Source organism: Saimiri boliviensis, chromosome 16, assembly GCF_048565385.1.
Source record: "Saimiri boliviensis isolate mSaiBol1 chromosome 16, mSaiBol1.pri, whole genome shotgun sequence".
NCBI classification, from domain to species: domain Eukaryota; kingdom Metazoa; phylum Chordata; class Mammalia; order Primates; family Cebidae; genus Saimiri; species Saimiri boliviensis.
In genome coordinates this window covers 72,224,177-72,248,361 of record NC_133464.1, presented here as the reverse complement: position 1 = coordinate 72,248,361, position 24,185 = coordinate 72,224,177, and the positions used below count along the sequence as shown (strand labels likewise).

Sequence of the window (24,185 nt, the reverse complement as noted above, 5' to 3'; positions counted from 1 at the left end):
GAAAGATAAAACTATAGAACTCCTAAGGAGGTTCCACATCTGTTTGTAAGACAGAAAAGAAAATGAAGAGAGATTGTTAAAAAAAAAAAAAAAAAAAGATTAAGAAACAAACATTTCTCAGAACGAAAGGACATGACTTTTCAATAAATGGTGTTGGGAAAACTGGATCTCCATATGCAGAAGATGAAACTGGACCCTCATATAAACAACAACAACAAAAACAACCTTGAAATGGATGAAAGACTTACACACTTACACAAAAGACCTGAAACTGTAAAACTACAAGAAGAAAACAAATGAGAAAAAACTACATGACAGTGGTCTGGGTCATGTGCTTTTTAGATTGGATCCCAAAAGCATAGGCAATAAAAGCAAAAATAGACAAACAGGATTACATCAACCTAAAAAGCTTCTGCACAACAAAAATAAATAATTAACAGGTTGTACAGACAACCTATGGATTGGAAGAAAATATCTGTAGGCCATTTATCTGATAAGGGGCTAACATCCCAAATATACAAGGAACTCAACTCCATAGAAAGAAAATAATTAATTCAATTCAAAAATGGGCAAGGGGTCTGAATTGACGTTTCTCAAAAGATGACATACAGATGGCCAAGAGATACATGAAAAAATGCTCAGCATCACTCAACATTAAGGAAATGCAAATTAAAACCCCTGTCAGAATGGCCATTGTAAAAAAGATGACAGTTAACAGCACTGGTGAGGAGGCAGAGAAGTGGAATCCCTTGTACACTGTTGGTGAGAATGTAAATTAGTATAGCTATTATGGGAAAGTGTATGGAGGTCCGTCAAAAAACTAAAAACAAATTACCATATGGTCCAGCAATCTCACTTTTGAGTATTTATCCAAAAGATCTGAAATCAGATTGTTGAGGAGACAACTTCACTCTCATGTTCACTGCAGTGCTGTTCACAACAGCCAAGTTATGCAATCAACCTAAGGCTCCATCAACAGATGAAACGGTAAGAAAAATGTGGTATATGTACACAATGAAATATTATTCAGCCTTAAAAAAGAAATCATGTCATTTGTGACATGGATGGAATTGGAGAATATTATGCTAAGTTATGCTAAGTGAAATAAGCCAGACCCAGACAGACAAATACTGCATATCCTCTCACTTTTATGTGGAGTCTAAAACAATCAAATTTATAGAAGCAGAGAGTAGAATGGTGTTTTCCTGAGGCTGGATGGGGAGATGGGGAGATGATGGTCAAAGGGTACAAAGCCTCAGACAGGGGAATAAGGTTTTTTTGGAGTTCTATTGTATTGTACTGATTATAGTTAATAATATTGTGTTGTACATTTCAAAAATTGCTAGTCAATTTCAAATGTTCCTACCACAAAAATATAAGTATTTAAGAGTGACGGACGTATGTTAATTAGCTTGATATAATTATGCCACATTGTATTCATAAATCGTAGCACTGTGTATCTCATAAACATATGCAACTATAATTTGTCAATTTAAAAACATTTTTAAAAACTTTATCAAAAAATTTTTTATCACAGACTTCAAATATTTATTAAATGAATTAATTTTGTCAAAGGAAAAAAACAAACTAAAGGACACAGTTTCCAGATTTAGAAGGAAATCAGAGAACCTAATGAGGACTCAACGAAATGCATGACAAAGAACTACATCAAGGCCTAGGATCATAGTGTTTCAAGACATTGTGGAGAAAAAGCTTCCAAAAGAGGGTGGGAACAACATGCAAAGAGTCAAAACTCAGAATTGGACTCCTTCACAGAAACATGGAGTGCCAAAGACAATACAGGAATGTTTCCCGAATTGAGGAAAAACCATTTCCAAAATTTCCATTTTGAATTATTATAATCCCTTCTCCACCTAAGTATAAAACACAGGGTAGAATCAATTTTTTTTCACATGTAAGAAATCAAAAAGCTTCTTTCTCATGTTTTTAGAAAGTTAATAGAGGAATGTGCTCTACTAAAATAGGGGGATAATTAATTAAATGGAGATAGAGGACAGAGCTGGCTGTATCACAGGCCAGAGAGCAAGCAGAAAGGCATGAGCTTTCTGAGATGGGAAAATGAAGAAATGCAGAATCTGTGTTTGAACGCACAGTGAGGGATAACTATACTCTTGAGAGCCTGAACAGCAGTAAGTAACAGATCCATAGTAAAATCACGAAAACAAAAACCCCAAAATATTTATTACCTTCAGGAAAACAAAAAGCAGTAAAAAAAAGGTAATATAATCATGCTGCACTCAAATGTGAATTATTTTCACACAGCTATGACAATCCTGACAACAAAGAATTATTTTAAAAGTGTATTGGAGTTTCCATGAGGAGGGTATACAGGACTTTTAAGATAACTTTTTCTTAGCATTGATTTCCTGTTTTGGAAATTAACATCTAAAACTGAACAACTGAGAAACAGATATGCAGACCCATTATTTTGAATACAAATGCATATATCACAAAGAAATAGCAATAAAACAGTTGAAAGTGGCCACAGCTATGGAGTGCAAATTGGGGCAAGGAATTACTATTCTGTTATAAGCCTATCAAACTATGCAATATATAACATTATAATCATGTATAACACTGATTAAAAAGTATTCATTGAAATAAAGTTCATTTCAAAGAAAAAAACACATATATTACTATTTTGAGACATTCTATTGCCCAGGCTGGAGTGCAGTGGTGTAATCATGGCTCACTGCAGCCTTGACCTCAGGGCTCAAGCTATCCTCTTGCCTTAGCCTCCTGAGCAGCTGGGATTATGGGCATGTGCCACCATGCCCAGCTAATAATTTTATTTTTTTGAGATGAAGCCTTGTTCTGTCGCCAAGGCTGGAGTGCAATGGTGCAATCTCGACTCATTGCAACCTCTGCCTCCAGTGTTCAAGTGATTATCCTGCCTCAGCTCAGGCTGGAGTGCAGTGGCTGATCTCAGCTCACTCCAACCAACACCTCCCAGGATCAAGTGATTCTCCTTCCTCAGCCCCCCAATTGGCTGGGATTACAGGCGCCTGCTGCCATGCCTGGCTATTTTTTTTTTTTTTTTTTTTAAAGTAGAGTAGGGGGTTTCACCATTTTGGCCAGGCTGGTCTCGAACTCCTGACCTCAAGTGATCCACCTGCCTCAGCCTCCCAAATTACTGGGATTACAGGCATGAGCCACTGTGCCTGGCCAATACTGAGAGTCTTAACTTTAGGTATACTCCTTTACAGATTTCTAATACCTAGAAACTCCACTTGATTTTGATTTCTTGAAAGTTCTGAGAAAAATTCGATCAATCCTTAAAAAAATAGTCAAATGTCAAAAATGACATTTGGAAATAAGACATAGATGTACAACTTGGTTTATGTAACTTAACTTATACTGTTCTTTAGTCTTGATTTAAATTACAGGAACAGAGATGTTTAAATAAAAACCACTGATGACATATTACTGTGGTGAAGGGCATACTGCTCATTAAGCTGATATACGTATATTTGGTGGTTCCTCTTTAGAGGCACCAAATAAACATAAAAATGTGAGCTGCTAAAATTTTAAGTGAAGCTAATCATTTTTGTCTAATAAAAAAAAAAAATAGAGACAGGTTTCACCATGTTGCCCATGCTGGTCTCAATTTCTGGGCTCAAGCAATCCATCCGCCTCAGCCTCCCAAAGTGCTAGGATTACCAGTGTCAGCCGCCATGCGCAGCCCATAAGTGAGGTCAATCTTATGACAATCAACACCAAAATAAATAAAAGACTTGCATGTTACATTAACATTAAAAAAAAAAAAAAAAGAAAAAACCCAACAATGTTCTTTAACTTAACCCCACAAAAACTGTACAACAGTACCTCGCCACATGAGGATACTGAGCACTTCAAATGTGGCTAGTCTGAATTGAGATGTGCTGTAAATTTAAATATATAGTACAAAGAAAATGATGTAAAATACTTCAGCTCTTTTCATACTGATTGCATGGTGATATGACAATATTTTGGAAATACACTGGATAAGAAATAAACCTTATCTGCTTTTTAAAAATTTTTTTAAGAGACAGGATTTCACCCTGTTCCCAGGCTAAAGTACAGTGTGTGATCATAGCTCACTGCAGCTTAAACTTCTGGGCTTATGAGATCCTCCTGCCTCAGTCTCCCAAGTGACTGGGACTACAGGTGCACATACCACCACACCCAGCTAATTAAAAATTTTTTTTTTCTAGAGACAGGGTCTCGTTATGTTTTCCATGGTGGTCTTGAACTTCTGGCCTCAAGTGATCTCCTCGACCTTAGCCTCCCAAAGAATTGGGATTATAGGCATGAGCCATCTTTTTACTTTTTTAATGTGGCTAATAGAAAATTTGAAATTAAATATATGCGTTACCTCTGTCTCATATTTCTATTAAACAATGCTGCCCTAGAACCATCATGACAGGGAAGCTTCATGATTTTTAAGTTATCAATCCTAACCTTTTATATTTCAATAAAAATGAAAGATCCTCAACAATGAAAAATAATATTCTCAATTTCTAAATTCTTTCTTTCAAACTACAAAGAACCTGCTTCTCTGACCCTAGTTCTGCACCTAATAGCTGACTGAAAAATAACTAATGCAGCCAGAGGGCTTTACTTCTAGAGTCATTTCTTAAATTAGATTTTCTGATTTTGGAATCTATTACCTATCAGTTTATTTTATTTTTCAACATAATAAAAATACAAATCTAAATTTGACAACCAATGTACATTACTTAAAATGTTTTAGGCTGAGTGCATTGGCTCACACCTATAATCCCAGCACTTTGGGAGGCAGAGGTGGGTGGATCACCTCAGGTCAAGAGTTTGAGACCGGCCTGGCCAACAAGGTGAAATCCTCTCTCTACTAAAAATACAAAAATTAGCCTGGTGTGGTAGCAGGTGCCTAAAATCCCAGCTACTCTGTAGGCTGAGGCAGGAGAATTGCTTGAACCCAAGAGGCAGTGGAGGTTGCAGTGAGCCGAGATCATGCCACTGCACTCCAGCCTGAGCAACAGAGGGACACTCCATCTCAAAAAAAAAAAAAAAAAGTTTTAATCTAGAAAAAAAGATTTAAAAAAAAGTCTGAATGATAACTTTAACTCTGAAACTACATTTTTAAAAGTAATATTTTGGGAGTTATATGGCATCTATTTCTAGGAAGACAACAGGTCTTTGAAAAGAGATGCACAAAAGTGGTAGAGATTTTAAAAATGGACACATACTGGAATAGTCATGCAGATACCCAATATGGATTCACACAGAACCCATGACTAAGTATTAATTCTTTCAATAGTATTTATTGGGTACCTACTATATGCTGGGCATGATATTGGATAGTAGAACATACTAATAAGTAAAATTAAATGTTACTCTTGCTCTCATGGAGAAAGATTATGCTTTAATCATGAAAAAGAAAGATTAAGTAATTACACAAATATAAGAAAAACTACAAATGTCATAGGTGCTATGAATACAGTGCATGGTACTGCAACAAAATATAATTAGGGGCACCTGAGCTCATTATATTATATTTAGAGTGAGGGCAGGCTACCCTAAGGAAGATTTGAAGGAGAAGGTGAGAAGGGGCATGAAGAAAAGGAAATTATCTGCATATGGAGATATAGGTGGGGCCAAACTAAAGACCCTGGGAAGCCCATAAGGATTATAAGCAGAAGAGGTGCATATGTGATCACACCTAAGTTTGCAAAGACCTCATGGGCTACTGCATGGTAGTTTGGGGAAGGATGGTGTCCTGGATGGCGGTGATGGAGATGGAGAGAAATGGAAGGACATAAAAGCTAAAATCAACAGGCCCTGTCATGGATTGGATATATGCACATGCATGTAGGGAATGTCAGGGCTGATGTCAAGGTTTCAGCTTCTGTATGACAGTGCTAGCCACCTGTATCTCCAGTATATTTCAACAGACAGCTCAGAAGTATCAAATGCTGCTGATGGGTTAAGTGTGACAAGTGGTTATTTAACATGCCCACTGGCTTCAATGGCATGGATGTAGCTAGATGTTAAGATGAAGCAGACCAGGCGAGGTAGCTCATGCCTGTAATCCCAGCACTTTGGAAGGCCAAGGTGGGAAGATGGGAAGATCACCTGAGCTCAGGAGTTTAAGAGCAGCCTGGACAGCATGATGAAACCCTGTCTCTACTAAAAATACAAAAACTAGCCAGGTGTGGTGGTGGGTGCCTGTAATCCCAACTACTCGGGAGGCCAAGGCAGGAGAGTTGCTTGAACCCTGGAAGCAGAGGTTGCAGTGAGCCAAGATTGAGCCACTGTACTCCAGCCTGGGCAACAAGAGTCAAGCTCTGTCTTAAAAAAAAAAAAAAAAAAAAAAAAAAAAAAAAAAAAAAAAAAAGAAGAAATGGGAGAAAATCCATATTAAGGTAGAGTGAAAAATGAGTGAGAAGCAAGAAAACAAAGTCAGTGACTATAAACCACTTTTTCAAGAGAAAGTTGCTTGTGAAGGAGACAGGGCTAAAGCTGGAAGCATGCAGCAGGGTCAGCGGAGAGGGTTCTGGGAAAGATGTGATGGAGAGGAAAAGGCTGAATACAGAAGAGAGGAAATACATGGACAGGATTAGGTTTTGACAAGGTGGATAGATGGAAGGAGATGTAGAGGTCAAAAGATTGGTCTTAGGAGAGACCTTGTCTCCTGTAGAAGGAAGAAGAGAAAATGAGTACCCTAATCTGTTTTGATATTTCTGAGCTTTTTCTTTTTAGGTCAAAGGAAAAAAAAAGAATGTCTAAAAAAATGTTTTCAGGCCACTCAATGTCTACAATTAAGGTGAACACACATAACTTTATATTATATTGTTCGGTTTGTATATTTTTACATTAAGATCCAACTCAGGAAAAGTATAAAGCCAAGATCAAGTTTACATACATTAGTGTCAGTTTTGTTTAAATCTGCATGTTCATTATAAGAATACAGGGCTGTTTCTCATTACCTAGAATGATTGCTGGGTAATAAGAGACTGGATACATTCCAGTCAGAAACCTACCATCGTTCAATATGTAGAGATGAAAACGTCCGCGAAGCTGCTTCTCGTGTAAATAATTTGAACCCACACTGTGTGTCCCTGATTCCTTTGACACAAAGGAACCACACCAGAAAGTGGAACCCATACATGAGAAGAGTACGGAAGTAAGAACGCTGAAAACAAAGACAAAATATAAATGACTTTTCCATTCATCTGTAAAGGAGAGACTGAAAACACCTGGCTGTAGACAACTGAATTTTAATATTTAACTGACTGGTAGATCTTACATAAGAACACCATTGTTCCATGAGCTTCACCAACCAAATAAAGATACAGCAAGGATGCCTACTCCTTAGAACAGAGTGGAGGTACTAAGAAGCAGTTACTCATTTCCTGGAGGTTGAGTCAGACAAGAAAAATCACAAGACTCTGAGTGGCCAGGGCTTCAGCCTACCAGGAGAAACAGGTTTAGGGCTGCTGTGAGCAAGGAGAACATCTCGTTTGCTTACATATTTTATGCTGCTTTGCCTCACATGCATTTCAGTTTCAAAAAAGATGTCCGTTTCCATGATGTATTGACAAAGCAAAACACGATATAAGTCTGCAGTTTGATACTTAGCTAATGAGAATATGGACGGAAGACATATAGCAGAGTATCATGAAGGTTATGGACTACAAAGGAGTTTGAAACACACACCTGGTCTTTCTAAGTATGCCAGAGAGCTAATTAAATATATTTAAAACATTGAGTTCTTTAATACTTTGGAATTAAAGTAGGTTTTAATCCTATCTGAAGTTTCACTATTGTTATTGATGATTAATTTTATTATTAGTAGTAAGAGACTATTTCATTATTCAATAAACATTGCATACTTTAAAACATAAGAACCTAAGATTATTAATTATCACTGTATTCAAGACTTTCATATTTGAGATTTAAAAAAAGATAGGATTTTAAAAAAAATAAAATAACAATTTTATTTTTTGAGAGACAGACTCCTTCTGTTGTCCAGAGTAGAGTCCACTGATGGTCATGGCTCACTGAAGCCTCTAATTCCTGGGCTCAGGTGATCCTCCTGCTTTAACCTACAGAGCAGCTGGGATCACAAGTGTGTGCCAGTACACCCAGCTCTTTTAAGACAGGATCTCTTAAAATGTTCCTTAGTTAAGGTAATAGACTCATGCAGTGATGTGTTACTTACGTACATAAGCAACCTATTAAGAGTCTATTAGAACACTTAATATCTCATACTGTAGAATAAAGGTCCCTTCCTCCTTTTGGCTTTTGCTTTTCAAAATTATAATTTTTAGTATCATTCTTCCTTTGTGTGCCTTTTTCTATCATCATCAAACAGAACTACAGTGGAACAGAGTAGCACAGAAATGAGGCTGGGTGCAGTCGCTCACACCTGTAATCGCAGCACTTTGAGGGGCTGAGGCAGGTGGATTGCTTGAGGTCAGGAGTTTGAGACCAGCCTGGCCAACATGGTGAAACCCGTTTCTACTAAAACTATAAAAAATTAGCTGGGTGTGGTGGCAGGCGCCTGTAATTTCAGCTACTCTGGAGGCTGAGGCAGAAGAATCACTTGAACCTGGGAGGCAGAGGTTTCAATGAGGGAGATGGGCCACTGTACTCCAGCCTGGGTGACAGAGTGAGACTGCATTTCCAAAAAAAAAAAGAAAAGAAAAGAAAAGAAAAGAAAAGAAAAAGCACTAAACTGAGTAGGCCTATATTTGAATCCTGGCTCTATTACTAATTAGCAAGGTGACCTTGAACAAGTTATTTCAACCTTCTAAATCCATTTCCTCACTGATAAAATGAGAACGATAATGCCTACCTCACAAAGTTATTATAAGGATTAAATGAGATTATTTTAAAGACTATAGCCAATGTTTGGCATAGAAAATAACAGGAACTCAATAATGTTCTTCATAAAGGAAGAAAGGCTGAAAGCTTATTTTACTCTCCTGACCACAATTTTACTTATGTATTAAATAGGGCAGGAAGGAAAGGAAGAATAAAATACTTATCTGTAAGGTATGTAAAACAAACTTTTAAAAATGATCTAGCACTTCTCATTTATCATCTAGAATCATTAGTTATGGTTTGATGTAAGTATGTCTTACCTCTCTAAGTAGATAGGGCAGAAACCTCATTTTAAAATACTTTAGGAATCTCACAACAGCATGCTCTCAGTGCCTTCCATATAAAATACTTCCAATAAATACTGGTTGACTGATTTAACCTCCAAAAGAGCACTTACACTTAGGAAAGGAACAAATAGAAATTGAAAGATAGAAAAATAAAAATTAAAGGTAGAAAAACAATACCTATAAATATTCTTCTTGAATGATTTTTAATGTTCTTTGAGTAAGTGTATTTGTTAGCAAATAAAACTATTCATGACTATTTTTGCTTAGATGTTAATAGATGATTTTTTTTTTTAGGATAATGGCTTTTTAAAAAGCAGAAAAATGTAGAGTTCACATGAAGACCTTAAGTTACTTGATTCCTAACATACTGAAAAGCCTAACAAGGTTAGCCACAAAAAAAGAGAATCTTGTTTTTTGTTTTTAGAACTCTGCAAAATATCTTAAAATTTAGAGGACACCTAAAACATAGGATAGACTTATTTAGTTAAGTGAAGCTACTGAAGTCAGAGAGTAGGCTTATATGATCTTCTGAAATGGCCGTTTAAAACATTAAGGAAAATGATATTCCCTGTTTCAGTGTTAACACTAATATCTCCAATGTTTATGAAATGTAAACAAGAAATTAATTCAGGTGAAATTTAGAGCTGACTGCTTATTTCATTATCTTAAAATAAGCAGCTCAAAGAAGTCCCAGGACTTAAGCAAAGACTCTTTAAACAAAAACTAAAAACATTAAATAACCACTAATGGATTCTATTTTTAAATCCTTTTTAAATGATAAATTCAAGAATAGCCAGACAGTATATAAACATTACCATTACATAGAACACATGGGAATATAAGCACTTTTAGGGATGATATAAGACTCCATCAGGGCAGTATCATGTTTGTCTTCCAAGGGAGCAGTAAAACAGGTGGTAAAATAATTGAGAAATGTAGAAAAATATCAAGGAAAGATGTGGCTGAACATTATGCAATAAGCTATTGAAGTTGTCATTTGCTATCTTGATTAATTCTTTCATAATTTTCTCATTGTCCACAGAGTGATCACCATGCAAGGGTTTATATTACTGACAGCACATGAAAGGAAATGGAAAGCGAAGCTGCAGTTTTTTGGACATGAGGCAGATGCACATCTTGTGCCTCTCAGAGACAACCTTTTATGAGACAGGTATGGTTCTAGCAGAGTAAACTGGACTTGAACAAGCCTACTGAGCTGCAGTTGTCACAGCAACTGCAGTAGACAACCAATGATCTCTAGTGAGTATCACGGGTTATCCTTTCTTCCTACAGAATAGCAGCCAATTCTGTGGGAACCAAGAGCACTAAATCAAACGCTAGGTTTTAGAGAGAAAGAATGGATGGATGGAGACAGGATAAATAACAAACACGTGGTTCCTACGATTGATCCCTTGATACCTGGCTAAGAGCAGTACTAGGTAAAAGATTTACACCACAGCATAATCTCATTTTAATACTAGTGTATTTATAGGAAAAACTCAGTTTTCAACAAATGCAAGTTCTAAGTGAAAAGAATTTACACCATGAAAAACAAAACCAAAACACATGGCTCATTTCTACAGCCACCACTAACAAATACAAGAACTATCTCTTGCTTAGATTACTCACTGGCTCCTTAGTCTGTCTCTGGCTTTCTATTTCTCCAAACTATCTTCTGTTTTTCACCAAGTAGATTATCTTTTTTCATCCCATTAACATATTTAAAAGAAAAAAGAAAAAAATTTACTTATGAAACCATTATATTAATATTGGTCTATTTTTATTAGTTGTTTTTGTGTGCAAAAACAAATTTTTTTTTTTTTTTTTTGATGCAGAGTCTCGCTCTGTCACCCAGGCTGAAGTGCAGTGCAGTGGCACAATCTCAGCTCATTGCAACTTCCGTCTACCAGGTTCAAGAGATTCTCCTGCCTCAGCCTCCCAAGTAGCTGGGATAACAGGTGCACACTACCACATCTGGCTCGTTTTTATATTATTAGTAGAGACAGGTTTTCACCATGTTGGCCAGGTTGGTCTCAAACTCATGACCTTGGGTGATCTGCTCGTCTCGGCCTCCCAAAGTGCTAGGATTATAGGTGTGAGCCACTGTGCCCAGCCTATTTGTTATTTCAACACAGAAAATTGTATTTACAATATCATACTTTTTTTCCCCAATCTAATGTTTCAGGTTTTATCTCACATTATTAAATAGTCTCCATTATCATCAGCTTTACTGGCTGCACATTTCATCTAGGGCTATAGCTATATTTCCCATTGTGGGAATTTAGTATTTAATAGTTTCTACTATAATTATACACACAAACACAGAATTTTATAATTATACATACATATATATAAAATGTGCTGAACATCTTGGATATATACTTTTCCTTTTCTTATCCACTGTGCATAGGTAAACTGATGAAGGTGGATTAATTCCGAGCTCTCTTCCCATTTTAAGTATCTAGGAGTGTGCTATTCTCTGTGGTTAACAGATTAACCTTTTACAAACATCAGTGAGAATCCCTAGGACACACAGAATACTATACTAGGTGCTGAGGATATTAAAATAGTTACTTCTAAAAAAAAGGAGAAGAGGCCAGGCGCAGTGGCTCACACCTGTAGTCCCAGTGCTTTGGGAGGCCGAGGCGGATGGATCATGAGGTCAGGAGTTTGAGATCAGCCTGACCAACATGGTGAAACCATCTCTACTAAAATTTTAGAGACCACCCTGGCCAACAAGGCGAAACCGTCTCTGCTAAAAATACAAAAAATTAGCTGGGCACGGTGGTGCACGACTCTAATCCCAGCTCCTAGGGAGGCTGAGGCAGGAGAATTGCTTGAATCTGGGAGGTGGAGGTTGCAGTCAGCTGAGCTCGTGCCACTGCACTCCATCCTGGGTGACAGAACTAGACTCCTTCTCAAAAAAACAAAAAACAAAAAAAAACAAAAAAAATACCAGACATGGTGGCTCATGCCTGTATTTCCATCACCTCCCTCAGGTCAGGAGTTCGACACCAGACTGGCCAACATAGAAAAATACAAAAAAAATTAGCCGGGTGTGGTGGTGTGTGCCTGTAGTCCCAGCTAATCTGGAGGCTGAGGCAAAAGAATCATTTGCACCTGGGAGACGGAGGTTGCAGTGAGCTTATGTCGTGCTACTGGACTCCAGCCTGGGTGGCAGAGAGAGACTCCATCTCAAAAATAAAAATAAATAAATAAATAAATGAAAAAAAGGACAGTCTGGGTTTCTGTACTTCAGTATAATCCTTAAGAGGTTTTGTCACTCTGTTATCAATATATATTTTTTTAAAATTAAAATTTTGGCCAGGCATGGTGGCTCACGCCTGTAATCCCAACACTTTGGGAGGCTGAGGTGGGTGCATAACGACGTCAGGAGATCGAGACCATCCTGGCCAACATGGTGAAACCCCGTCTCTACTAAAAATACAAAAATTAACTGGGTATGGTGTTGTGTGCCTGTAGCCCCCCCTCCAGGAGGCTGGAGGCAGAAGAATCACCTGAACCCAAGAGGCAGAGGAGGCAGCGAGCCAAGATCATTCCACAGCACTCCACCCTGGACAACAGAGCAAGATTCTGTCTCAAAAGAAAAAAAAAATTAAATTTCTACGTATCTTTTTTCCGAATCATTGGGAAAAAGGTTCAACCTTTTATTCCACTGGTTCTCAAAGCCTGGTGTGCCTCAAGAGTGACTTGGGATGTTGTTACTCTAGTTTTTCTAGCATAATCTACAAAATGAAGAATTTAACATCTTTAGTGACATTTTTATACCCTAAAACAGCAGCTGCAAAATTGTCAAATTTTAAGGTATAGTGTTTTTCTAAGAGGAATGATGTTAAAAAAAAATTAAACAGAACAAAACTGAAAATAAAGCACTTAACTGTGCCAATGTTAGAAAAAATAAAGACAAATGTTAGAAAAAGTAAATTGGTTAAAAAATAGAGTTGACTGGTTAAAAATGCATCATTTAGAAGTCTGTTTTATAACTGAACAGATTCTCTTTATGCTAAAATTATATTAAAAAGAACTGCTTGCAAAGCAAAGCCCACATCTTCTTGTATACTCTTAAAAATCAATTCCCAAATGTGCCAATCCTCCATAAGCTTTCCACAATTAAAAAATTATTTTCTTTTCTTTTAAAAGGAACATTATGTTTACAAAATTAGACATAAAAGGCAACTGCTTACCAAATGTATATGTAAAAAAGGAAATAAGAGCCAATTAACTGGCTGTTCCATGACAATTAATGAAATCTCACCTGAGCAATTGATTCTTTTTCCAAATGAGCTCGAGATCCACATGCTATAGCCATTTGATTCTGAGGAAAAAAGCAATGAGATAGTTTTTCAGTATTTAAATATCACTAATAAAAATATTTATTTTCAATGAGAATGTCTCATTTTTAGTAACTGATTTTTTTTAATTGACATTAAAAAATATTTTAAAAGTTTATTGAAGAGTTCCGAATATGTACGACTTTGAGAATCCTAATCATACTTACTAAGAGGTCATTGGATGTTGCTTACACAGGGCTAAACATAAGGGGCATGTATTACGTTAAAATTCATAACTTTAAATGATATTTTCTGTGTAAAAATACTTTATTATTATTTGAGAGACAAATTAGTGGTATGAAAAAGAAAAGGGTTATTTGTAGATGACATAATTATATACCTTGAAAATCAAAGAACAGCAACTGAAAAAGTACATTAGAAACAAAAGAATTTTAAAAGATGAGTAGTCAAAATGAACAGATATACAAAACTTTAGATGTCACATGTACAAACAGTAAACACAAGATGTAATCAGAGAGCATTTATAACATCAATAAAAATAAAAAATCTAGAAATAAACTGTATAAGAAACATAGAAAGTTTAGACAAGATCTAAATAAAGGAAACAAGTAAATGCTAACAAAGAAAACAAAAGGCTTAAACACACAAATGTCTTGCCATGATGGATGAGACGATGTTAATAACAACATTAAAAAGTTAATACAGGGCCGGGCGCGGTGGCTCAAGCCTGTAATCCCAGCACTTTGGGAGGCCGAGGCGGGTGGATCACGAGGTCGAGAGATCGAGACCATCCTGGTCAACATGGTGAAACCCCGTCTCTACTAAAAATACAAAAAATTAGCTGGGCGTGGTGGCGCGTGCCTGTAATCCCAGCTACTCAGGAGGCTGAGGCAGGAGAATTGCCTGAACCCAGGAAGCGGAGGTTGCAGTGAGCCGAGATCGCGCCATTGCACTCCAGCCTGGGTAACAAGAGCGAAACTCCGTCTCAAAAAAAAAAAAAAAAAAAAAAAAAAAAAAGTTAATACTTCCAAAATTAATACCAATAAAAATACCAAAATGATCTTTCATTGAACTAGACAAGCTGATTTTAGAGTTAACATTAAAAAAAAAAAAAAAGTCCTCGTTAGTACAGTGGTGAGCAAATAAAAACTTAAAAAAAAAATATTTAAAGATGTTTATTCTGAGCCAAATATGAGTGATGAAGACCTGAGGCACAGTCTCAAGAGGTCCTCAGTACATTTGCCCACATACCATTTTCCACAGCGTCTGTAACATTTTACGTTTCCATCAGCAATGCACAAGGGTTCCAATTTCTTTATATCCTTGCTGACAATTATTTTCTGGTGCGTGCGCGCGCGCACATTTGTGTGTGTGTGTGTCTGTGTGTCTGTGTGTGTGTTGAGTTGGAGTCTTTGATTATCCAGCGGAGTGCAGTGGTGCAATCTTGGCTCACTGCAACCTCCACCTCCTGGGTTCGTTCAAGCAATTCTCCTGTCTCAGCCTTCTGAGTAGCTAGGATTACAGGTTTGTGCCACCATGCCCAGCTAATTTTTATATTTTTAGTACAGACAGGGTTTTACCATGTTGGCCAGAATGGTCTTGAACTCCTGACTTCAAGTGATCTGCCTGCCTTGGCCTCCCAGAGTGCTGGGATTATAGGCATGAGCCACCACGCCCAATAAAAACTTTTTAAAAAGAGAAGCAAAAATAATCAAGAAAAGAGCTGGGAAAATTCAAGAGTAATAAAGGACTCATCACAAAAAAATTTAAAAATATATGATAAAGCTTAGGTACTGGAATGTGAACAGACAAATACATGGACAGAATGGAAAGGCGAGAAACACACACACAAAGCTATATGAGTGCTTAGAATATGATAAAGATGGCCTTTTAGATCAGTGGGAAAAAGATGAACTGACAAATGGTGTGGGACATCTTGGTAGCCACTTGGAAACCAAATTAAGTTGGACTTGAGCCTCTTAATTGAATACTGGGACACAGTCTAGACATATCAAAGATTTAAATGTAAAATATCAGAAATAACTTTTTAAATGATCTCAAGGAAGGCACAAGTACAGAAAACCAGACAGTGATCACTTTGATAATAACATTTTAAAGAATTGCGTGACAACAACAAAAAAATCCAACCATATTCAAAACGAAAAGACAAAAAAAACTGGGAGAAAATATTGGCAATTTATACTACAGACAGAAGGTTAATTTCCAAAATGCATAAAGTGCATCTACTAATTACTTTTAAAAGTACCCAAAAATACAGTTGGAAAAGAGGCAACACATTGCCAATCTTGTTATTCCATGTAAAGCCCCCACTGCCACCCTACTCAACCTGAGATTATATTTTGAAACAAATTCTAGACATCATGTTACAAATTCATATATCATTCAATCATAATACCACTATTATACCTAAAACATCAATAATTCCTTAATACCATCAGATACACGGTTTTCATATTTACCCACTTATCTCTTAAATGTTTTTAGTTTGTTTGAATGAAGAGTCAAATAAAATCTATACAAATCAATTGGTTTTTCTTTTATCCGTGGGCTCTCCCTCTTTAAACGTTTTTCTTGTAACTTGGTGAAGAAACCACATTGTTTGCTCTATAGTTGTATAGGTTTTAGATGTTGCTGCCTGTACACCCACGGTGACATTTAACATGTCCTGCTCTAACATTTAACATGTTCCTCTAAACTGGTAGTTAGATTTAAAGACTTGATAAGATTCAGGTGTGATTACCTTTCAATCATTTGTCGTAATAGTGCTGCATGGTAGTTTTTGTGTGTGTGTCAATTTTAAGGACAGATTTACCATTACTTTGACTATTTGCCTATTCATTGTCCTTTCTAATTTCAGTTATAGAAAGGCAACTGAAAGAACATCTTTGAATATAAAACTCTATCTGTATTTTAGATTTCCTTCTTTGGAGAGAGTCACAGATGTAGAATACTAAGTTAAAAGTCTGAATGTTTTTAATGCATGTGGGCCAAATTTTTCTTTAAGAGGTTCTTTACCTGTGATCCAAGTACTTGGGGAGGCCAAGGTGGGTGCATCAATTGAGACCAGGAGTTCAAGACCAGCCTTGGCAACATAGCAAAGCCCCATCTCTATTAAAAACACAAAAATGAGCCAGCTGGTGGCGCATGCCTGTAGTCCCAGCTACTCAGGAGGCTGAGCCAGGAGAATTGCTTAAACCCGGGAGGTAGAGGTAGCACTGAGCTGAGATTGCACCACTGCACCCCGGCCTCAGTGACAGAGCGAGTCTCCATCTCAGAAAAAAGAAAAAAAGAATTTTCTCAGCCAGGCACAGTGGCTCACGGCTACAATCCCAGCACTTTGGAAGGCCAGGGTGGGCAGATCACATGATGTCAAAAGTTCAAGATTAGCCTGGCCAACATGGGAAAACCCCGTCTCTACCCAAAATACGTAAATTAGCTGGCTGTGGTGGCGGGTGCCTGTAGTCCCAGCTACTCGAGAGGCTGAGGCAGGAGAATCACTTGAACCTGGGAGGTGGAGGTTTCGGTGAGCCGAGATCACACTCCAGCCTGGGAAACAGCGAGACTGTCTCGGGGGAAAAAAAAATTCTGTTATATGCTTTGCCTACTATTTAGTAGTTAAAATCATTTCTTCCCTTGTTTTTCTGGCAGAGGTACTTTGTGAAGAAAGGGAGAGATGGTTTTCTTAGAGAGGAAGCGTGTTAAAAGTTCAAATAGCATATGGCAAATCAGTTTTAACTTTAAACTAGAAAAGAGCAACAACCCTATGGAGCAATACATAAAAAAATCCTTCTACATTTCAAAGATCCATGAATAAAGTTAAAATACCATGTAATTAAACTAAAAATAAATCACAACCCCAAAAACTTTCTTTTAAAAATACCATTTTTATCTCAGCATAAGTCCCTAAGAGCTTTTAAGAGCTCTGTGTATCTGAAGAATTCTGATGTAAGAGCTGAATCCCTGATACCAATCTCACTATCAGGTGGAATTAATCTAAATGGTCTTTCAAAAAGTTAGTTGTTCTTCAGAAATGAAAGATATCTTTGTTTTAAAAAGTGCCCTTGTTAGAAAATGTCTGTAGACAAGGAGTCTCTTTCTTTTAAACCTCTTTTGGAGTATAACTGAATTTCCCATGGTTTTTAAAAGTGAATATTTTAAGTTACTATGACAGTTGGCTTTTAAAAGGGGTAATAAGTGAGGCAAATGTGGTGGCATGTGCCTGTAGTCCTAGCTACTAGGGAGGCTGAGGTAAGAGGATTGCTTGACCCAGGAGTTTGAGGCTGAGTCATGATGGCACCACTGCACCCTAGCCTGGGCAACAAAATAAGATCCCAACTCATTAAAAAAAAAAAAAAAAAAAAAAAAAGGTACAGTGGTTCATCCCTGTAATATGCCTGTAATCCCAGCACTTTGGGAGGCCTTTGGGAGGCCCAGGCAGGCAGGAATCACTTGAGGGCAGGAGTTCAAGATCAGCCTGGTCAACATGGTGAAACTCCGTCTCTACTAAAAATACACAACGCTATGCGTGGTGGCACATGCCTGTAATCCGAGCTACTCGGGAGACTGCGGTGTGAGAATGGCTTGAAGTCAGGAAGTGGAGGTTGTAGTGAGCAAAGATCATGCTACTGCACTCCAGCCTGGGCGACAGAGAGAGACTGTCTCAAAAAAAAAAAAAAAAAAAAAAAAAAGTGGCAAGAAGTGTATTATCTTATAGAAAGAAACACTTAATCGGAATTTTTCTCAGTACCCTTTTTTTTTTTTGAGATGGAGTCTCACTCTGTCGCCTGGGCTTGGGGTTCAGTGGTGCAATCTTAGCCCACTGCAACCTCCACCTCCCTGGTTCAAGCGATTTTCCTGTCAGCCTCCCAAGTAGCTGGGATTACAGGCATGGACTACCATGCCTGGCTAATTTTTTACATTTTTAGTAGAGACAGGGTTTTGCCATTTTGGCCAGGCTGGTCTTGAACTCCTGACCTCAAGGGATCCACCCTCTTTGGCCTCCTGAAGTGTTGGGATTATAGGCATGAGCCATTGCACCTGGTCCTCAGTACTTCTTAAGTTAAATATTTTCAAACAATTTACTGAAGAGAAGAAACAGACTAGAAATATAACTAATTTATATTAACAATCAGAAACAGTAACAGAATTGGATCTGTTGAAAAAATATCAAGCACAAAGATGAATGTTGGCTGGGCACGGTGGCTCACACCTATAATCCCAGTACTTTGGGAAGCTGAGGAGGAAGGATCACTAGAGGTCAGGAGTTCAAGACCAGTCTGGCAAACATGATGAAACCCCGTCTCTACTAAAAATATATATAAAAAAAAGTTAGCCAGGTGGGGTGGCAGATGCCTGTAATCCCAGCTATTTGGGAGGCTAAGGCAGGAGAAACACATGAACCCAGGGTGGAGTCTGCAGTGAGCCGAGATTGTGCCACTGCACTCCAGCCTGGGTGACAGAGCGAGACTCCATCTCAATTTAAAAAAAAAAAAAAAAAAAAAAGATGTTAATAATTAGAGGTATTGGTTGAGTGCTGAACACACGCTAAACTTATTTATTTATTTATTTATGAATCTTGATCTGCTGCTCAGGCTGGAGTGTGCAGTGGCGCAATCTTGGCTCACTGTAACCTCCACGTCTTAGGCTCAAGTGATTCTCCTGCCTTAGCCTTCCTAGTAGCTGGGACTACAGGCACATGCCCCCACGCCCAGGTAATTTGTTGTATTTTTAGTAGAGATGGGGTTTAACCATGTTGGCCAGGCTGGTCTCGAACTCCCAACCTCCGATGAACCTCCACCTTAGCCTCCCAAAGTGCTGGGATTACAGGGATGAGCCACTGTGCCTGGTTACATTTCCTTATTTTAATCACTACCTCAGAGTTATGAACGTGGGCTCCCATTATCCATATGTCATAGAAGAAGTATGTGAAGGTGGATGGATTAATTTACCCAAGGTTACACAGAATTTGAACCCAGGCCTATTTGAATTCTACATCCAAAGTTTCCACATACTGAAATGGAAACAGAAATTGGCACAAGTACTCCAAAAGAAAACTCTGGCTCCAAATAAGTTAGAGATATAGAAACCAAGTTGAATCAATTTATAAATTAGTAAAAGAAAATCAGATAGTAAAATTAGTCATATTCACCCTGTGGGCAGAAAGAGAAACTTGGTGTATGAAACAAAGTACTGAGTTAAGAAAAAGTTGTATTTATTAAAAAAATTAAAGTTATTTTAAGAAAATCATTTCTTTTTCAAAATACAAGCTCACTGTTAAAAACAATTAAAGAAAAAAAATTCAGGCTGAGCAAGGTGGCTCATGCCTGTAATCCCTGCATTTTGGGAGGCCAAGGTGGGTGGATCACAAGGTCAGGAGTTCGAGACCAGCCTGACCAACATGGTGAAACCCTATCTCTACTAAAAAAACACAAAAATTAGCCAGGTGTGGCGGTGCTCGCCTATAATCTCAGATATTCGGGATGCTGAGGCAGGAGAATTGCTTGAGTCCAGGAGGTGGAGGTTGCAGTGATTGCACCGTTGCACTCCAGCCTGGGCGACAGAGTGAGACTCTGTCGCAAAAAAAGAAAAAATAAAAAGAAAAAACTTAAAAATATCCATAATCCCTCATCCAGAGACAACCAATATTATACTGTTATATTATTACACATAATACATAATGTGTTAACATTATTGCACATCTACCCACATATATCAAGATGTTAAACATTTTTCATTTAATTATGTATAATGAATAATCATCCCATACAATAAGGAATTTAACTAGTACAACTTACCACTGGACATTTTAAACTGCTTTCAATTTTTTCTTTTTTCTTTTTTTTTTTTTTTTTAAAAAAAAACAGCTGTATTTACAAAACAAATAATCAAAAATCCTTGAAAATTTATTTTTATATATATTCTATTTCCTTAAGATAAATTTCTCAAGCCTGGGTTAATGGATGTGAATCATGAATCACTTAAAGCTCTTGAGTCACATTTTCAACTTGTTCTATAAAGTATTGTATCAACTTGCACAGATTGAACACATAATTTGGCAACATTCATTCTTTTTGCCCCTTCATATGAGGAAAGGTGAATTATTTTTTATTATGGTACAAAAAGGCTCTACCATAAGAAGCATTATTATGAAGGTGTTATGGTTAAAATGAATACTCAAAATTTTACATGGCATAAAAGAGCTTCTCAAGTTTTAATAGCAACTAAATTTGAAATAAAAATATACTATAGAGCCTTTTAAAATGCCAATCTACTGAATATATTTAAACTGTAGCAATTCTTAAGGTTTCTCCAAACAGTCTTATTATGAGAAGCAATTTTCTTTCTTTTTCTTTTACTGGAGACAAGATCCCACTCTGTTGCCCTGGTTGGAGTGCAGTGGTATGTTATGGCTCATTGCAGCCTCTACCTCCCCAGGCTCAGGTGCTGCTCACCATAGCCTCCTGAGTAGCTAGGACTGGGTGAGTAGCTAGCACTGAGTAGCTAGCACTAGGGTGCTTACTACAACTCCTGGCTAATTTTTGTATATTCTTTTGTAGAGACGGAGTTTCACCATTTTGCCCAGGCTGGTCTCAAACTCCTGGGCTCAGGCTATCTGCCCGCCTCAGCCTCCCAAAGTGCTGGAATTACAGGTCTGAGCCACTATGCCTGGCCAATAGAATTTTCTTTAAAAAAAAAAAAAAAAAAAAGAGAGAGAGAACTACATCAGAATGTTGATAATTGTTGAAGTTAGACAAAGGTTTATTACACTATTCACTCTACCTTTGGTTATGTTAAAATTAACAGTAAAAAGTTTAAAGAAAATATAAAAAGCATGTCAACATGTATCTGTATAGGATGGTTACACATGCTGAAATCTATTTAGAAATAAGAGCATGAACCAAATAATTCCTCAAGAATTTTCCTTATTTACTACCAACTATTCCATGGAGAGTCTTTATGCTTTTATATCAGTATATTCAAAACCCCATTACATTGTTAGACTACAAATAATCAGAGTAAATGCTCCATTAAAAAGTATTAACACAGGTTTTTTTCTGGGTGATAAGATACAGTTGGTTGTTTTCTTCTTTTAGGCTGTTTCTAATCTTTTTACAATGCCTTGGTGATACTTTTGTAATAAAAGCAAAACAAAATCCCTACCATACATCTGATTGCTACATCCTTTCTCTCTTTACTATAGGCCACATTGGCAGCATTTTTTCAATCAGTTGACCATCTACTTCAGGCATCCCCAAACCGCATGCGGCCCCCTGAAGCCATTTATCCGCCTCCCGCCCGACCCCGCTGCACTTCAGGAAGGGGCATCTCTTTCATTGGTGGTCAGTGAGAGGAGCACAGTATGTGGCGGCCCTCCAACGGTCTGAGGGACAGTGAACTAGCCCCCTGTGTAAAAAGTTTGGGGATGCCTAATCTACTTCTTCACAGTGTTTTCCTAAATTCCAGAAGAGAAGTTATACAAATGTGTCATATTTTAGCATCTATTACCCTATGAGAATTTGCCTTTTTGGTATCATTTATGACTGTATTTTTAAATGTTAACATGGCTTTCCCCTTAGACACTGTATATAGTAGTATTCATTTGTTACAAAATATCTACTGAGTCCTTACTATCTACAGTATTCTAGACATTGGAGATGCAGCGATAAGGACCCTCTTCTAGCGATGCTTATGTTCCACTGGGACAAATAATTACTGGTTAACTTACACAATACATCCTAAACTTTGCCTTATCACTAGGCATGAACATTTCCACATGAACCAATCTCTACCCAACAGGAGAATATCTTTTGTAGAACCAAAATTTTAATCTTTTCAGACATAAATCATTCTAAAATCTTACACTTTCCTTTTTTTAAAAAAATTTTTGAGACAGTCTTGTTCTGTTGCCCAGGCTGGAGTGCAGTGGTGTGATCTTGTTTCACTGCAACCTCTGCCTCCCGGGTTCGAGCGATTCTCATGCTTCAACTTCCTTAGTAGCTGGGATTACAGACACGAACGACCATGCCCAGCTAGTTTTTGTGTTTCTTTTTAGTGTTTCACCGTGTTGGCCAGGCTGGTCTCAAACTTCTGACCACAAATGATACGCCTGCCTTGGCCTCCCAAAGTGCTGGGATTACAGGTGTGAGCTACCGTGCCTGGCCCTGTCTTTAAATTAAAAGCATTTTCTCATGACAATCATGGGGATACTAACTTTCTATAAATATCTTGCGGTTAGCACAAGGGGTTCAGTAAACTATGGCCTATGGGGTCAAACTCAGCCTGTTTTTGAATGGCTTTTTGCTAAGAAGGGGCTGGGGAGGGAGGAGGAAGAGGATTGCTTCAGAGACCACATGTGATTTACAAAGCCTGAAATATTTATTCTCTGGTCCTTCACAGGAAAAGTTTGCTGTTCTCTGTTCCATTTAACTATTGGCATTAAATCCCTGGTTTGATAAGCAGCTCTAGTCCTGAGCCACTTTCTTCAATGACTGGGCAACACACTTTGAGATCTGCTAAGACAGGCTCTCTAAAAGTTTCTATACAGTCTACTTCTTTTTACATTTTTCAAGACCACCCTTTTATTTTTGCTGTCCTTTTACTTGTTTGATTTCACAAAGATCTCAGCAAAATATTTGTGTAACTGCTTAGTGTCTAAAACAAATGACTTTGGAGGTTGAGTTCTCTATTGGAAGCCTGGTTTTCTACCCATATATTGAGAGAGTGAAACAAATATAACAGCTTCTTAGACTTGCTCACATGGTACACAAAAAAAGGGAGAAGGATTCTTTTAAGGAACCAAACCACACATGCATATACAAATCATTGGTATACAAAACCACAAATGGCCAAGAATTACTACATTAGAGATAAAAGAGCATTCAGTGTCATTTGTAAGCAACCTAGCACTCCAGACTGAGTTGTGTGTGTGTGGTTAAGATGTTTCCTATGGTTCCTCTTAATGTAATTTTTCTTGGTATCTTTTTCATATCCATAAATTCTAGTCATATGTGGGCTCTAAAAGCTAAAAACTAAACTTGTTAGAACTATGTCTAAATCACAATTTAAGGGCCAGGCACAGTGACTCAGCCTGTAATCCTAGCATTTTCGGGGGCCAAGGAAGGCTGACTGCTTGAGGTCAGGAGTTCAAGACCAGCCTGGACAACATGGTAAAATCTCATCTGCTAAAAATACCAAACAATTAGCCAGGCATAGTGTTTTGCACATGTAGACCCAGCTACTCGGGAGACTGAGGCACAAGATTTGCTTGAACCCTGGATGTGGAGGTCTCAGTGAGCAAAGATCACACCAGAGCACTCCAGCCTGGGTGACAGAGCAAGATCCTATCTCAAAAAAAAAAAAAAAAAAAAAAAATTAAAACCGAAGTCATAGCCTGAGAAATTACTCTATGATCATGAAATACAGACTTTTTAACATTTATTTTGCTGGTTAGGGATTTCTGATTCAATTTAGAAAGTTAATCAACTAAACAAGTAATCATCACATACTCTGGGTTTTTTTTTTTTTTTTTTTTGAGATGGGGTTTCACTCATTACCCAGGCTGGAGTGCAATGGCACGATCTCGGCTCACCACAACCTCTGCCTCCTGGGTTCAAGCAATTCTCCTGCCTCAGCCTCCTGAGTAGCTGGGATTACAGGCACGTGCCACCATGCCCAGCTAATTTTTTGTATTTTTAGT

The 24,185-nt window shown here is 37.6% G+C and overlaps 1 protein-coding gene across 3 annotated transcripts in view; it reads right to left on the bottom strand.

Moving 5' to 3' along the window:
* ALG5 (ALG5 dolichyl-phosphate beta-glucosyltransferase) overlaps window positions 1-24,185 on the bottom strand; it is a 49,054-nt gene that overhangs the window by 5,781 nt on the left and 19,088 nt on the right. For all 3 annotated transcript variants that reach the window (XM_074387825.1, XM_074387824.1, XM_003934415.4), the window contains exons 7-8: window positions 13,432-13,491; window positions 7,023-7,174 (exon numbers count right to left, since the gene is read on the bottom strand). In XM_074387825.1, the coding sequence (XP_074243926.1) occupies window positions 7,023-7,174; window positions 13,432-13,491 (212 nt within the window). The remainder of the gene's footprint in view (window positions 1-7,022; window positions 7,175-13,431; window positions 13,492-24,185) is intronic.